We start from the raw sequence: 15454 nt of genomic DNA, 5'->3' as shown, positions 1-15454 counted from the left end.
AAAATTGGAGGAGGAGGGAAGACAATGGATGTAAAAAGAAAAGACTTGCATTTATATAGCATCTTTCACAATCTCAAGATATCCCAAAGCACATTACAGCCAGGCAAGCACTTATTTTAAAGTGTAGTCATTGCTGTAATGTAGGAAACATGGCAGCCAATTTGCTCACAGAAAGCTCCCACGACCATCAGTGTAATCATGAACATAGAAATCTGTTGTAATGATGTTGATTGGGGGATAACTATTGGCCTGGACATCAGCAGGGCAACTCCCCAGCTCACACAACATGTCATAATCAAGTATGTTACAACACACTGGCAATCGAGTGCATTTACCTGCCATTTAGAACTCTGCATGATTGCATCTTAAATTCTCTTGGGATTCCTATCTTTTTCTTCTCAAGTATCAGGCAGCGTCCACTGAATTCGGACTCCGAGTAGACCTTTATCTTTGTGGTGAAAGAAAAGAATTTGAACTTCATTTTAATCGCACATAGGTCAAGACAGCAACAGGACCAAGGGAAAGATTAGTATCAGCAACTAGCAAAATGAATAATATAGGAGGGAAGGAAAAGTCATGTAACCGATTATAAATCTAATCTGGCATGTGGTTGTTTTGTTTGTTTTGTACTTTCTTGTGCGTGTCATTCCTTGTTGTCTTAAATGTGACTGTGGGCTTTAAGAAAAGAAAAAAACATGACTTGCATTCATACAGCATCTCTATGTCCCAAGAAATCCCAAAACACTTCGCAGCCCATGACATACTTTAAGCGCAGCCATTGTTGTAAGGTAGCAAGTGGGCAACCAGTTTGCACCCAGCAATCTCCTGAAAACAGCTCTGTGATCTTGGCTAGATAATCTGTTTTTAGAGATGTTGGTTGAGGATCAATATTAACAGCCTATCCAAAATTTAATCTTGAATGTTAACATAGTTTCTGCCTCAACCATTAACTCTAGAAGTGAATTCCACGGCCTCACAACTCTTCGTGTGAAGAACTTTCTCTTGTTCTGTGTTCTAACTCTCTTAGTATAATCTTGTATCTATGGCTCCCTGAACTACTGGAAACAGTCTTTTTCTATTTGCCCTCTCTCATTCTTTCATAATTTTAAACACTTCTGCTATATTGCCCTATAACCTGTTGGTTGTATGGTGGTTGTTTTGGGGATAAGTGGGGGATGCTGCCACAATGGGGTTGGATTGGTGGTGGCCACATTAGGGTTGAGGAGGGGGGCTGTCTACTTTGAGGGTTGCCCATGTTCTGACACATCCTATGGTGCATGAGCTGCTTATGATGAGTGTTGGAAGCTCAGAGCCAAGTCAACACTGCATAGCTGTCATGGTTGATAATTGTTGATAATTAAGCAGCCATCTCACCAATGGAACTGAGACTTTGACCAATTCAACACCCCATTCCCCACCAAATACTCGTCGTTCTCCTCCTTTTCTGAGGAACCCGACTCTAGCTATGAAGTAGCTCCAAAGGAGACATTTACATTAGGATAATACACCCAAGAAGTCACTTGGAATTGTGTGAGCCTTGCAAGTGAAAGCTGGTTATCTAGGTCGGTCATCACAGCCAAAGCTCATCCTGTCCTATGTTGGATGTCCACATGTGCACATTCTGGCAGAACGCATTCAGGAACCCCGACTGATTTAATACAGAACACAGGAACAATGAAGCTAATTGTAGCAACCCTACCCCTATCTTAATGAAAGTCTCTAACTCAGTAAAGACCCAAGATAAACCAGGAAATTCCCTGGTATCTCCCAATAGGATCACAGGATGAAGCAGCACCAAAAGAGGCCTTTTGGCCAATCATGCATATGTTTGCTTTTTGATTGGACTGCCTGACTAGTCCCAGTTCCATTCCTTACAACCCAGCAAATCTTTTCTCTTAGGAATTTAAATTGTTATTTAATTTGCATCCATCGCCCTTTCAGGCGGTGTATTCAAGATCAGAATGACTTCTCGTGAAAATTTCTTTCCTCTTTGGTGCATTTGCCAATCATCTTAAACTCACTGGTTATTGACCTTCCTGCCACTTTAAATTGTTTCACTTTATTTACTCTATCAAAACTCCTCAAGATTTTGAACACCTTTGTCAAATCTCTCCTTAACCTTCTCAGCTCCACAAAGAAGAACCCGAGTCTCACCATGTAACTGCAGTTTCGTATCCCTGGTACCTTGCTAGTAAACCTCCTCCGCACCTTCTCTAAGACCTTGACATCCTTCCTAAACAGTGTTGCCCAGAAATGGGCAGAATACTCCATCTGGGGTCCAGCCAATGTTTTATGGGGGTTCAGTATAACTTCCTTGCTTTTGTACTCCCTGTTTCTATTGATAAAGCTAGCAGCCTCATTTACAAAATAAATACAGTGGGAGGGTGTGGAGAATGATACTCACCTTTAGTCTCAGCTGCTGATCAATTGGCTCCACCTGAATACACAAAACAGATGACGAATCACTTTATCAGTCAGTCTGTACCTATGCCACAGTACACTGACTCCCCCCACCCTGCCTCCACTCCCCAGCTCTCAGGAAGATATACTATGAAATATGCTAGAGCAGTGATTCTCTCAACCTTTTTGCTTCAAAGATCCCCCTCTCAGTTATCAAAATTCCACAGACCTCCCCATAGCACAACATAATGTTTTATCTGTGTAAAATTTAGTTATACGATTAAAGGTTATATATGTGTTATTATTTTAGTTTTTCTTAATGTGAAATTAAATGGGCCAGGCAGTTTCAATGGTTGAAAATACACAGCCACTGTCCACAAGCAGACCTGCTGGAGAGAGCGCAATGGAGAACTCATCCCCTCACACGTCTGACTGACTGCAGAGCCCCCGTTTTTTCTATAGCATTGCCTGCACTGCCTGAGGAGTTGTTGCCTTGTCCTCATGACAGAACATAGAGGGTTTGTGGACGCCTGAGTGTGGCCAATGTTTAACCTGTCCCAGGGATCTGACAGGTGCTCGCTAGCTCCCAGCATGCCTTAGCATCCCAAAATGTTACAGCGCTTCAAAGGAAATTTTGAATCTTTTAGTTCCCCCACCAACCTCCGCTTTTCCATTTAGGCTTTTTTTCCCCACACCAGGCCCGCTTATATTTAAGAACACTTTAATGTCATTTTAATTTCAAAATAAATTTAATTTCACTTTAATCCTGTCCTTGGCATATTATTTTTAATCCTCTTCTCTGCCAGTCACAGCAGAAGGGACACTGTCCAGCAGTGCTGCTTCCTTGCCAAACTTGACAACGGCCAACAGCGAGTGACTGAGGGAGTGAGGGGCAGAGTGTAAGCCAGCCTCCACCATGCGGATTTGCACGTGGCATTTGGAAGCCCAGTCTAAAGTGAGGCCACAGTCGCAGGGGAAGAGCCAGTTCTTGATCCAGCTTTTGGAGCCCTCGCAAATGGCACAGGATGGTGACAATGACAGTTCCTTCTCTTCCTCCTCCACCCTCACCCCCAATGGGAACGTCTTGAAATCTTCTCATGGACCCCCACTTCAGAGCCCTTGTGCAGCAAGCAGTGAGTTAGAAAACCTGTTTATCGCTGGATTTATTTTTAGACAGGAGTATTGAGGCATCTGCAACAAAATAAGGATCAGGCACCAATCAACAATGATTGAACTCAATGGCCAAACAGGCTTGGGGGGGGGTTAATGTCCTCCCTTCCTGATTATATAAAATGAAAGACTATTTTAAAACCCTAGGAAGAAGGTTTTTAATGTTCTCTGGATTACAGAACATTCTCCTTGTTAAAAATTGCAACACATTTTTTTTATTCGTTCATGGAATCTGAGTGTTGCTGGCTGGGCCAGCATTTATTGCCCAGGCCTAATTGCCCTTGAGAAGGTGGTGGTGAGCTGCCTTCTTGAACTACTGCAGTCCATGTAGTGTAGGTACACCCACAGTGCTGTTAGGGAGGGAGTTCCAGGATTTTGACCCAGCGACAGTGAAGGAGTGGCGATATATTTCCAAGTCAGGATGGTGTGTGGCTTGGAGGGGAACTTCCAGATGGTGGTGTTCCCAGGTATCTGCTGCCCTTGTCCTTCTAGATGGTAGTGGTTGTGGGTTTGGAAGATGCCGTCTAAGGAGGCTTGGTGAGTTTCTGCAGTGCATCTTGTAGGTGGTACACACTGTTGCTACTGTGTGTCGATGATGGAGGGAGTGAACGTTTGTGGATGTGGTGCCAATCAAGCAGACTGCTTTGTCCTGGATGGTGTCAAGCTTCTTGAGTGTTGGAGCTCATTCATCCAGGTAAGTGGAGAGTATTCCATCACATTCCTGACCTGTGTCTTGTAGGTGGCTTTGGGGAGTCACAAGGTGCATTGCTTGCCGAAGGATTCCTAGCTTCTGACCTGGTTTTGTAGGCACAGTATTTATATGACTCGTCCAGTTCAGCTTCTGGTCAATGGTAACCAACAGGATATTGAGAGTGGGGAATTTGCTGATGGTAATGCCATTGAATGTCAATGGTTGGATTCTGTCTTGTTGGAGATGATCATTGCCTGGCACTTTTGTGGCGCGAATGTCACTTGCTACTTTTCAGCCCAAGCCTGGATATTGTCCAGGCCTTGCTGCATTTGGACATGGACTTTCCCCTTGAGCAACAATTTGAATATCCCACTGATGCCCCAAGTCATTGTAGGATTGAGTAATGCAGAGCTGAGAGGATCATGTACACACACACAGCCCTTTAAAACAGGTTCCAATTGCCAATAAATATCCTGTTAGACCTCTGCTTGTGTAAATTTTTAAAGAAGAATAGACTCCTCAAACATACAATGTTTTCCTCAAGACTTTATTCTCCCATTTTCTCCCCTCTCCTATCCTCACTCCCAAAGGGACCGACTCTTTGTTGGACCAGCGGTTCCTCTGATAACAAATGCCCTGTTACCTTCCCCAGCTCAATCCACTTTAGCCTAGGCTACAGTATTGGCTGCATATTCAGTGTTTGAAGGGACATCAAGATCAGTTTGAAATCCCTTCTCACTTGACATCCATACAACTCTTTTCTAGAGGGTCACTGGATAGCAATCAGGGATAGGAACCCTGATTAATTCCTTTCCCAGGCCAGAGTAGAGTTGCCAACTCTGGGTGAATGTATTCCTGGAGGTTTCATCACATAACTACCTGTCCCCATCCCCATACTCCCACCACTGGTCACCCAACATGCCCATCTTTGTGGTGTCCCTCCTTCCACAGCCAATTGGAAGGTGAACAGACTCTGTTTCCCAATTTGATGATTCTTGACTCTCAGTCAAACAGCCTAGTTCCCAGCTGCAATATTTTCTGAAGGAATAAACAGGAGACTTCCAAGAAAATGCAAAAAATAGCTGCAATTTATTTTAATGCCTCACGATTCTTCTTCAGGTTTGCTTGCATCAGTATTTTGTGCATTCATTTTCAATTCTTGGAGACTCCAGGGCAATCTTCAAGGGTTGTCAACCCCAGTCCAGTGGTGCTGAGGTGCTCCACTACTCGCGGAGGTCAGCCAGATGCCCCCAGACTGGTGATCGAATTTGGAGGCTCCACATCTGAAGAGCTTGGGTATAAACTGGAGAGGACATTTGCCCATCGAGCCACTGTGGTAGCTCAGGAAATAATGGTTTATTCACCAAGGGGCCGATGGTGGTGGGGGTGGGGGGTTCATATTATTAAGATCATAGGATGCACAGTATCAAAGTAAATGATCGGCTTACCTGTAAGATAGGGTGCAGGGAGCTAATCTTACAGTTCTGGGCACCCCAGTCCTGAGGGTTCCTGTAAATTCCTTTCTCGACAATGTACTGAGATCCAGAATAATTGACACCCTCGTAGGCCACCCATCTGAAAGAAGAAATGGTGAATATTTAGCAGCAAGGAAGCAGCTCAACGCCAAGCATTGAAAACAAGCTCTGTGCCTCAACTCTGGGCATTGATCCATAACCTCTACCGTTCTCCAGATACAAGTTCTTGAAATTATTCACTTTCATGGTAAGCTTGTTTGTTTTTTTTTCCTGTAGGATTTTCTCCCTGGGTTGTTGGCCCTCCCCGTACCTCATTCAAGATACCTTCCTTCAAATGCAAGCATAGGTAACCAGTGTCGAGAGATTGTCCAACTATGGAGCACTTGGCAGTCTATACCTGAACCCATCTGATGCCACACCCATGGGATAATCTGCAGCGAGCCAAGGGGAAACTCCCCATGTCCGTGACACTGCAGACAGATTGCAGTGCTCAGCTGAAATTAGATCTCAAGCAACAGGTCAGAGGTCAATCCTGAGACCATCCTAGTCAACATGGCTACCGCATGGTAACCTTGCGTCTAACACAAGTGAGCAGTAGATTGTGCACACAGCTATTATAGGAAACAGTAGCCTTTGTAAACCAAAGGCAATAGTAGCCAGTGTACAATATAATATCAGCTCCATTATATATTGCACAGTCCCAGCCCATGCTAACTCTCTGTCACATGCAATTATAGTTCAGACCGCTGCAATGTGGTTACTGTCACTTACACTCCACTCAAAACATGAATGGATTGTATTATATCATCGACATCAGCTGGCTCCAGGTCTGGGACTGATTCGACCATCATGAATGAATCTTTCCCCTTGTCATCTTTATTCTCATTCAGAACAATCGCAGGGTTTGAAAAATCCTTCAAAAAAACAAAGAGAAGATATCAAACAAGATCACCCGCAACACGCTTTCTGCTCAGTTAATGCCAATCGCTTTTAGATAAAGGAATTATCAACTTTTTACAAAATTATTCCACCCCGCAACTCCGCCCCCACCCTTGTTCCCCCGGCGATGATGACTTTGCTGGGGAGACAGGTCTGGTCATCATCCTAGTATCAGTTCTACTTGCCTGAGCCTGGACCATTAGTAGGTTGTTCTGGCATGTGAATACCATAGTGAGGCATCAACGCACATTATGTGCAAACCTTACACCCCCCACTGCCCCACTCATACCACCACACATGTGAACTAGTCCCCAAATGCTCCCCTCCTCCCCCTGCTCAAACACTTCACTAAACAGCACAGGCATCAGCAGCAGGAATCATAGCTGATTTCCCCTAAGCCCTAACTCTGGCTCAAATCACATCCCACATAATCAAATCATAGAATAATACAGCATCAAAGGTCATTCAATCCATCATGCCTGTACTGGCTCTTTGAAAGCTATCCAGTTAGTCCCACTCCCCTTGAACTTTCCCCATAGCCCAGCAAATTCTTTAATTTCAAATAGATACCTGATTCCCTACTGAATGTTACTACTGGGTGCACTTCCAACACCCCTTCTAGTGCATTATTCCATGAGGCAATGTAGTGCCACCATTGGCCAAGATCACAGACTGGACATTGACCATGGAGCACGTCTTGTCTCCATGCCGGGACTGCTCACCTCCCTCACCAGCTAAGCCCCCGGCACTGGGGGAAATGCTGGACTTTTGCCATTATCGTCCCATTGTAAGAAACGTCTCTCTCAGATCCCAACACTCACTGCCCGAATGACGCGAAGTGACTTTAAATCCTCATCGCAGCCACCCCATGACCTCCAGTCCAGGAACTCGCCTTCTTCCAAGAGGTACTGATGACCCCTGAAACCTTCCTTTGAGTAGCCAACCCAACTGCAAGAAAGGGTTAAAGGGCAAAAAAACAGCATGTCAGCGGAAAGCATTTAAAGAGCACAAATAAACATCCCAAACAACATTTTTAGACAGCATAGATTAAAAAGAAAGGGTGGAATCGTCCCAGATTTGCACAAAGTGCGATAATGGGCGTGAAAAACAACATTTTACCCGCCAGCCGCAAAGGCGGATTTTCACGCCGTACTGTCCCCTTCCCGACCTGTCCCACCTCATTAATAAGGCATTCAGGGGAAAAACGCCCAATCGCTGGCAGGTGGGCTCCGATTTGTCCGTTACACCATGACCTCAGTGCTTCCTCGCTCTGGGCGCCATATTTAAAGCGCATCAGAGCACAGCCTATTTCATGTCTACTGACCAGGACTGTTCCAGGCAACAGATAGCCCTGAAAACAAAGGGGATGGTGACCCTCAAATTTAGTGATGCCTCTCTGGGGCGCCTGCTGGATACACTGGAAGGCCACCACAAACTCCGCTACCCCCCCCCCCCCCCACCCCGCTCTGGCTGCAGGAGGTCCAACAGAGCCACCAATCCGACCTGGGGGGTAGTGGCAGTAGCGGTCAACACCAACAGAGCACAGAGGAGGCCAGCCATCCAGTTTAGGAAGAGGATGAATGATCTCATCCGTTCCGCCAGGGTAAGTCAACCACCTCATCACTCTCAATTCACACACTCCCAAACCCATCTCACATCCACAGGGATCTCACACCTCAAGGGACAACACTAACTCCTACACACACCCTCACACCTCCAGCAGGCTCATATCCTCTGGAGCTCGCGTCCTCATTCTGTCCGTGGCTCTGCTCACCACACAAACATTCCACATAGTGCCATGTGTCCTGCTCACACTCTCTCCATCTGTTTTCATGAAGGAGAAGCTGGCTCACAACAGGAGAGGTCTCAGTGGCCCACATTAAGCCCCTCACTCACTTTGCGGTGTGTGCCATCACGCTGACTGGCGAGGAGGTGGATCATGCCTATGGCAGTGGTGAGGTCGGTGGTGAACACCCACGTGAGGATCCTGCACCACATCATTCCTCCTTCAATGCAACTGTGAGTGCTCTCTCTCTCCTGCTTTTGACGGTTGTCATGCACTAATTATCTCTGCTTTGGTTCACAGGGAGCTCTGCCAAGCAACCGACACTCTCAGCCAGCCAGTCCCTCAGCTCCAACCAGGACCTCACCTCCAGTAAAGAGGACACCTCCTCCACTGAAAAATAGGAAATAAGCAGCCTGGAAGACCCACACCCTGCACCAGGGCAGAGACACACACCTCAGCGGGACCTAGATCTAGAGCAGGCTTGTGCTCACAATCTGGTGGTCACCGCATGGACATGTGTCCGCTGCAGGAGGAAGCAGGTTCAGCCGAGCTCCCCGGCACTGGAAGGAATGCTGGGGAAGAGGCAGCTGTGAGGTCCGAGTCAGATGATGAGCCTCCGGATTCAGCCTTGCAACTCATTGTAGAAAGTCAGCAGAAGGCGGGGAACATCACGCAGAGCTGTTGGAAGCCCTCAACAGAGTGGCCCACGAGTCGGAGGAATGCTTCAGCTCTGAAGAAGAGCCATAAGGACTCGAGGTGTTGGCTTGGTTTCTCTCTTCACAGATGTTGTCAGACCTGCTGAGTTTTTCTGGCATTTTCTGTTTTCATTCCAGTGTTTATGCTTCACTTGAGCTTCCTCCCATCTTTCTTCAACTAAATCTATCATTGTAACCATCAATTCCCTTCTTCTTCATATGCTTATCTAGTTTCCACTCAAATGCATCTATACTATTTACTTCAGCCACTCCTTGTGATAGCAAATTACTTGTATACTGCCAGCCCTGTATTGCAAATAGACCCTGACCCAAGGTAATGGATCAGGTCAGTGGGAGGGGAGGGGAAGGGAAAGTATGGTTGGAAACCTTACCCCCCACCCCTCGCTGCTCCTCCCCAAAAAGGAGTATCCCGACTGTAGGGCCAGTGATTAGAAAGCTGTATCACCAGGCCACACCAACCCTTTCTGTGCTATGCTATGTTCTTGTGCTGAGGTACTCACATTCCTCCATACACCTTTATGGAGCCAGCGTTTGAGAGAGCAGCACCAGTGTTGGGATATCTGGACAGGAAGTCTGAGGAGTCACTGTACACTTCTCTGCTTCTCCCTGTAAAGTGCGGTTTCTCAAAAATGCTGATCTGGAAGGAAAATACAATTTTTTAAAATCAGGGGACCCAGGTGAAGGGCCAGGATCCATTGTACTGGATAGCAGCAAGGCTGGAACATGTGGCTGAGAGTGCATGTCACAGCTGTATGCAAGTGCTCCTGAAGAGTCATTGCAGTAGGCCAGTGCGGCGCATAATCTGGGCAAGGTCATGTAGTGCTTATGGCATTGCAGTAATAATCAAGAGGTCTGGGCTCATAATCAGGAGAATGCAAGTTCAAAACAAAGTTTGAGAGACTGAATAAGAATCTAGAAATGAAAACCTGGGATTGGTAAAAATGACTGCGAGGCTGTCAGATTGTAATTAAAAACCCAAATGATTTCGCGAATGTCTCTTCTGTCCTTGCTCAGCCTTGGCCTAAGTGTGACCCCAATCCTATGTCAACATGGCTGACTCTTCATTGCCCTCTGAAGTGACCTCGCAAGACCCTCAGTTATACCAAACTGCAACATTGCAGAGATTCAAGACAATGATTCACTACTACCGCCTTGGGTAGTAAGTGATGGGAAATAAATGGTGGGCTTGTGAGAAGGATGAGGAAGGGGAAAGAGCAAGAGAGAGAAGCAAAGGAAGAGAAAAGGCTGAACGGAGGGAACGAGAGAGGGCAGGAGAAAGAAAGAAAAAAGGGAAAACATTTCTTGCACCAGTTCTCAAAACTTTACAGGAATTTTATGTGGCACAATCCAGAAAATGTAATTTTTTTCCCCCAAAAGCTCCCTCCCCCAGGATACATTAACCTAACAAATCTGCAGTGAAACAACTGATCAATTCCATTTTGTGTTTTCCTACCTTGGGTTCGTAAGGCTTCTCCACCCTGGGCGGACCCTGAAAATAAATCACACAAGACAATCAATCTTTGGCAGTTCAGCCTGAAACATTTGACCTGTTAGAAGGCATCTTATATTTAAGGCGCCTTGTTACCCACAAGTGGATTCAATTTCTCCACATCCACTGCACAGCAACCCCCCCACAACTCCAATCGTCCCCTTTAAACCCCTTCATAATTCTGAATAAGTCTATCGGGTCTTCTCTCAGTCTTCTCTTTTCCCAGAGACAAGAACCCCAAGCTGCTCAAATATTCCTGACAGATTGTAATTCTGGGATTGCTGATTCCTCCCAGTTGGTGAAAGCTGAGATGACCTCCTAACACCTACTTGTCCTCGCATTAGAATGCTGGGGAAATTGGTCAGTTTTGACACCCCTCTTGACACCTCTGCAATGATATTTTTATGTTGCGTCGCATTGTGTGTATACCATTTGTACTGGCATCAGAGATCCCACTTGTGCTTTCTCTGCTCTCCATTCCTCCAGTGTTCGATAGCCACCCACTTCCAGCGTACTCTGCTGGCCTTCGAAGAAAGGTTCCGAGTAAACAAGCCATCTGAGGAGATAGAGAGACATCACTGTGGATCCTATTAAATCCATTTCAAAATTCTCATCCTTGGGATCAAAATTCCCTCCATAGTCTTCACACTCTCCCCATCTATGGAACCTCCTTCAGCCTTACAACCCTTTGGGATCTTTGTGCTCCTCCAATTCTGACCTCCCCTGCATTCCTGATTTCCATTGCTCCATCACTAGTGCTCTTGTCTTCAGCTGCCTAGGCCATAATCTCAGAAATTCCCTCTCCAGCGTCTTGCCTCCTAAAAGATGCTCCTTAAACTCTATGGACAGGATTTTTTAAATGGTGGGTTTTCCTACCCTGACACCCATAGAGCCAGCGGGGAATGCACCCCTCCCAATCACGGCAGCCCCGTAACCATTTAAAGCTTCAAGGAGCGTTAATTGGCATGAGATGGGACTTCTACGCCTCACTTGGGCAGAGACACGCCTCAGAGAGCTGCCAGCCAATCTGATTGGTCATCAGCTCTGTAGACCCAGCAGTGCCAGTGGCAGCAGCGGTCAGGACTGGAACTACAAGCAGTCACCAGATTTTAAGTCCTGAAGACCAGAAAGTGCGGGAGGTCTCATGGCGGGAAGGGGAGGCAAGGTGGGGCAGAGGGTTGGACGTTTTGATGGGGAGTCCACGAGGGAAGACCTGGAGGGGTGTTCGATGTGGAAAGGGGGCCCTTGAGGGACGCACCAGCAGGGTGACCTGCTGTGCTTCTCCTCGCCACTGAACTCCTCCTACCAGCCTCAAAATTGAGGCCAGGACAGGAAGTGGCCCTAAGTGGCCAATAATTAAAGTTATCCTGAACGCCCTGGTTAGTGTTTTATCCCTCAATCAACATCACAAAAATAGATTACTTGGTCAATGTTATATTGCTAATTGTGGGAGCTTGCTGTGAGCAAATTGGCTGCCACATTTCCTACATTACAGCAGTGACTAAGCTTAAAAAAAAGCTTCATTGGCTGTAAAGCATTTTGGGACGTCCTGAGGTTGTGAAAGGCGCTATACAAATTTAAGTTCTTTCCTTTGCTCCCAATGCCCCCACACATCTTACAGTGGCTTGGGAATGGCATCCTGCTCATCACCTTGATACAGGACAGTGCAAGACATAAGGGGCACTTACAGGGATGGCAGAAGCTACAAACAAGTAGCAACAAGTATTCAGTGTCACACTTGGCGCACAGTTAAACCAACCGAGCCATCAGTACTCATCCAGTGAGACCCTTTAACAACAAAAGAACTGAGAGACTCACAGTCCAGAATTCACAACGATGGAAGTTGTTCTTGGGGGAAACCCAAATATCCGAATATCCTCGGATTCACCATAAAATGACAGCTTCTTCCCCTCGCCATTGGCATCTGGGAACAAAGATATTTGTGGTATGGTGTAGTCCTGAAAAACAGCAAAGAAATGATGAATCATGGAATGGTTCTGATTAATGAAGTTTGATCAGTGTGGAAGGACTGTCAATGATCATCTCCTTGTAGACTTTCCCCTGGTTTCAATGCTGTGCGCAGTTGTGTATATCTCCTATACCACTTTGCAGAAGCACAGAAACAGGAGTAGGCCATTCAACCTCATTTCACACTGGACTCTAATGACCAACAGAAAGAGGTAACCTTCCTCTGGGTACCGACTGTCTTCCACATTCTCCAACATATGGGCAGGAAGAGGCCATTCAGCCCTTAAAGCCAATTGTCATTCAGATCTGTACCTTCACTCCATCCTTCTGCCTTGGTTTTGTAACCCTTAATAATTACCTAATAAAAATCTACCAATTTCAGTTTTAAAATTTTCAACTGGCCTCCTGCCTCTTAAAATTTTTTCTTGTTGGGGGTGGGGGTGAGGCGGTGGGGAGTGTTCCAGGTTTTCACCACCCTTAGTGTGAGGAAGTTCTTCCGGAGATCACCCCTGAATGAACATTCCTTAAAAACCTGCCTATTTGGAGAAACGATTGGTCACCAGTCCAAGTTATCTCTTTATGCGTTTTGGTGCGAAATTGTGCCTGGTAACCACTCCAGTGAGTCCCCCTGGGACACTTTACATTGTTAATATATACAATGCAAATTCCAGCTGTTATTGTTGTTATCTCACACCAGTAGTTTGGGGATTTTACGTTGCAAATTTCTAAATTCAAGTCCCATTGCTTTGGTGCAACCAGTTTCTAATCGCTTTTAAACAGCCCTTCAAATAGGGGCCCTGAACTAGCATTGTGAATACTGGGAGAGAGAAACCAAGAGAAATTATTGACGAACTCTTGTGTCAGATTAGAAACTTAAATCGTAGTTTGGGGATTGAAGTGAAGGGAGGGTTGTGTTAGTTCTGAATCAGTCATTGTGTTGGATGGTGCTTTAGCTCAGTCAACTGCTTATAGCCCAGTCCCACTCTCTAGCATACCGGCCTCCCTCAGCACCACAGTGTCCTGCTCCCCCATGTGCAGTATCTGTAGTGTGGGGAATAGTCAGGATGCATCAAAAATCAAATGTCATAGGAATAGCAGTCAACCTTTCGGTTCCTTGAGGCTTTTCAACCCTTCAATTAGATCATGGATGATCTGTATCCTAATTCCAATTTCTTGTCTTATTTTGTATCTCACAATATCCTCACCCAACAGAAATCTATCAGTCACAGAGTTGAAACTTTCAATTGACCCCCAGCATCTACAGCCTCTTGGGGAGAGAGTGTTAGTTTACCACAAGCCAGCATGTGAAAAAGTGCTTCCTGATTTCATAGAGTCACAGAGCAGGATTTCCCGGTCAGCAGGTGTGTGTGGGGGGGGGGGGGGGGGGGGGTGTGCGGGGGTGGAGGGGGTGGTGCCGCTTGCGTCATTTCAGTTTTCAGGTTGGTGGGGGCGCAGCCGAATCAGCTGTGCACCCGCCGACTTGTCAACAGCCTATTGAGGCCATTTAAAAGGGTAATTGCAGTAGTTGAAGACCTGCCCGTCCAACCTTAAGGTTGGCGGGCAGGCTGGGAGCCCAGGCGAGCTTCAGTGAAAGCATCAAACCTCATCCACGGGCGGGATGAGGTTTCATGAGGGCTTTTAAAAATTTAATAAAAGTTTAACTAAAAGTGATGGACATTCCCAACTCATGTGACAGTGTCACATGAGGGGACATGTCAGGGGAATTTTATTTCTCTATTTTTAACATTTTTGGTGTCAAACTCCCCGAGGCAGCCCTTAGCCTCAGGGAGATGAGTGCGCTCTTACGCGCGCATGTGCAAAAAAACACCCTCTCGGCTCAGGGAATCGCACCCCCCCCCACCCCCCCGCCCGCACAGGGAGCGCATAGCACTTCCTGGTGGATGGCATGCTGGGCAGGCCTTAATTGGCCCGCCCACCTAAAATGGCGGCGCACCCCCACACCCGCTCTTCAACTCCACCCCCCCAATGAGGGGAAAATTCTGCCCATAGAGTCATAAAGGTCTACAGCACAGAAAAAACCCTTTGGCTCATTGAGTCTGCGCCAGTCGAACAAGTACCTAACTATTCTAATTTCATTTTCCAGCACTAGGCCCAAAGCCTTGTATGCCATGGCATCGCAAGTGCACATCCAAATACTTCTTAAATGTTATGAGGGTTTCTGCCTCTACCACCCTTTCAGGCAGTGAGTTCCAGATTCCCACCACCCTCTGAGTGAAAAAATTCTTCCCCACATCCCCTCTAAATCTCCTGCCCCTTACTTTAAATCTATGCCCCCTGGTTATTGATCCCTCCACCAAGGGGAAAAGTTTCTTCCTGTCTACCCTATCTATGCCCCTCTTAATTTTATGCACCTCAATCATGTCCCTCCTCAATCTCCTCTGCTCCAAGGAAAATAACCCCAGTCTATCCAATCTCTCAAAACTAAAACTCTCCAGTCCAGAGAACATCCTGATAAATCTCCTCTGCACTCTCTCTAGTGCAATCACATCCTTCCTATAATGCGAATTCCAGAACTGCATGCGATACTCTAGCTGTGGCCTAACCCAGCGTTTTATACAGTTCCAGCATTAGCTCCCTGATCTTATTTTCTATGCCTTGGCTAATAAAGGCAAGTGTCCCATATGCCTTCTTAACCTCCTTATCTACCTGTCCCACTACCTTAAGGGAGCGGTGGATCTGCACAGTTAATGTTGGGGAAGTTTAAATCCCACACTATTACTACCCTATTTTTACACTTGTCTGAAATTTGCCTAAATATCTGCTATTCTATTTCTCTCTGACTGTTTGGGGGCCTATAGT

General features: G+C 46.3%; 1 protein-coding gene across 1 annotated transcript in view; it reads right to left on the bottom strand.

Annotated features, from left to right (window-relative positions):
* LOC121291171 (beta/gamma crystallin domain-containing protein 2-like) overlaps window positions 1-15454 on the bottom strand; it is a 53929-nt gene that overhangs the window by 11732 nt on the left and 26743 nt on the right. Inside the window, exons 6-14 of the mRNA XM_041212262.1 lie at window positions 12485-12624; window positions 11096-11222; window positions 10631-10666; window positions 9678-9814; window positions 7497-7623; window positions 6508-6650; window positions 5710-5836; window positions 2405-2437; window positions 336-448 (exon numbers count right to left, since the gene is read on the bottom strand). Coding sequence (XP_041068196.1) covers window positions 336-448; window positions 2405-2437; window positions 5710-5836; window positions 6508-6650; window positions 7497-7623; window positions 9678-9814; window positions 10631-10666; window positions 11096-11222; window positions 12485-12624 — 983 coding nt within the window. The remainder of the gene's footprint in view (window positions 1-335; window positions 449-2404; window positions 2438-5709; window positions 5837-6507; window positions 6651-7496; window positions 7624-9677; window positions 9815-10630; window positions 10667-11095; window positions 11223-12484; window positions 12625-15454) is intronic.

Source organism: Carcharodon carcharias, chromosome 19 (genome assembly GCF_017639515.1).
Source record: "Carcharodon carcharias isolate sCarCar2 chromosome 19, sCarCar2.pri, whole genome shotgun sequence".
Taxonomy (NCBI): domain Eukaryota; kingdom Metazoa; phylum Chordata; class Chondrichthyes; order Lamniformes; family Lamnidae; genus Carcharodon; species Carcharodon carcharias.
The sequence above is the reverse complement of the archived record's forward strand: the minus strand, read 5'-3'. Positions and strand labels throughout refer to the sequence as shown.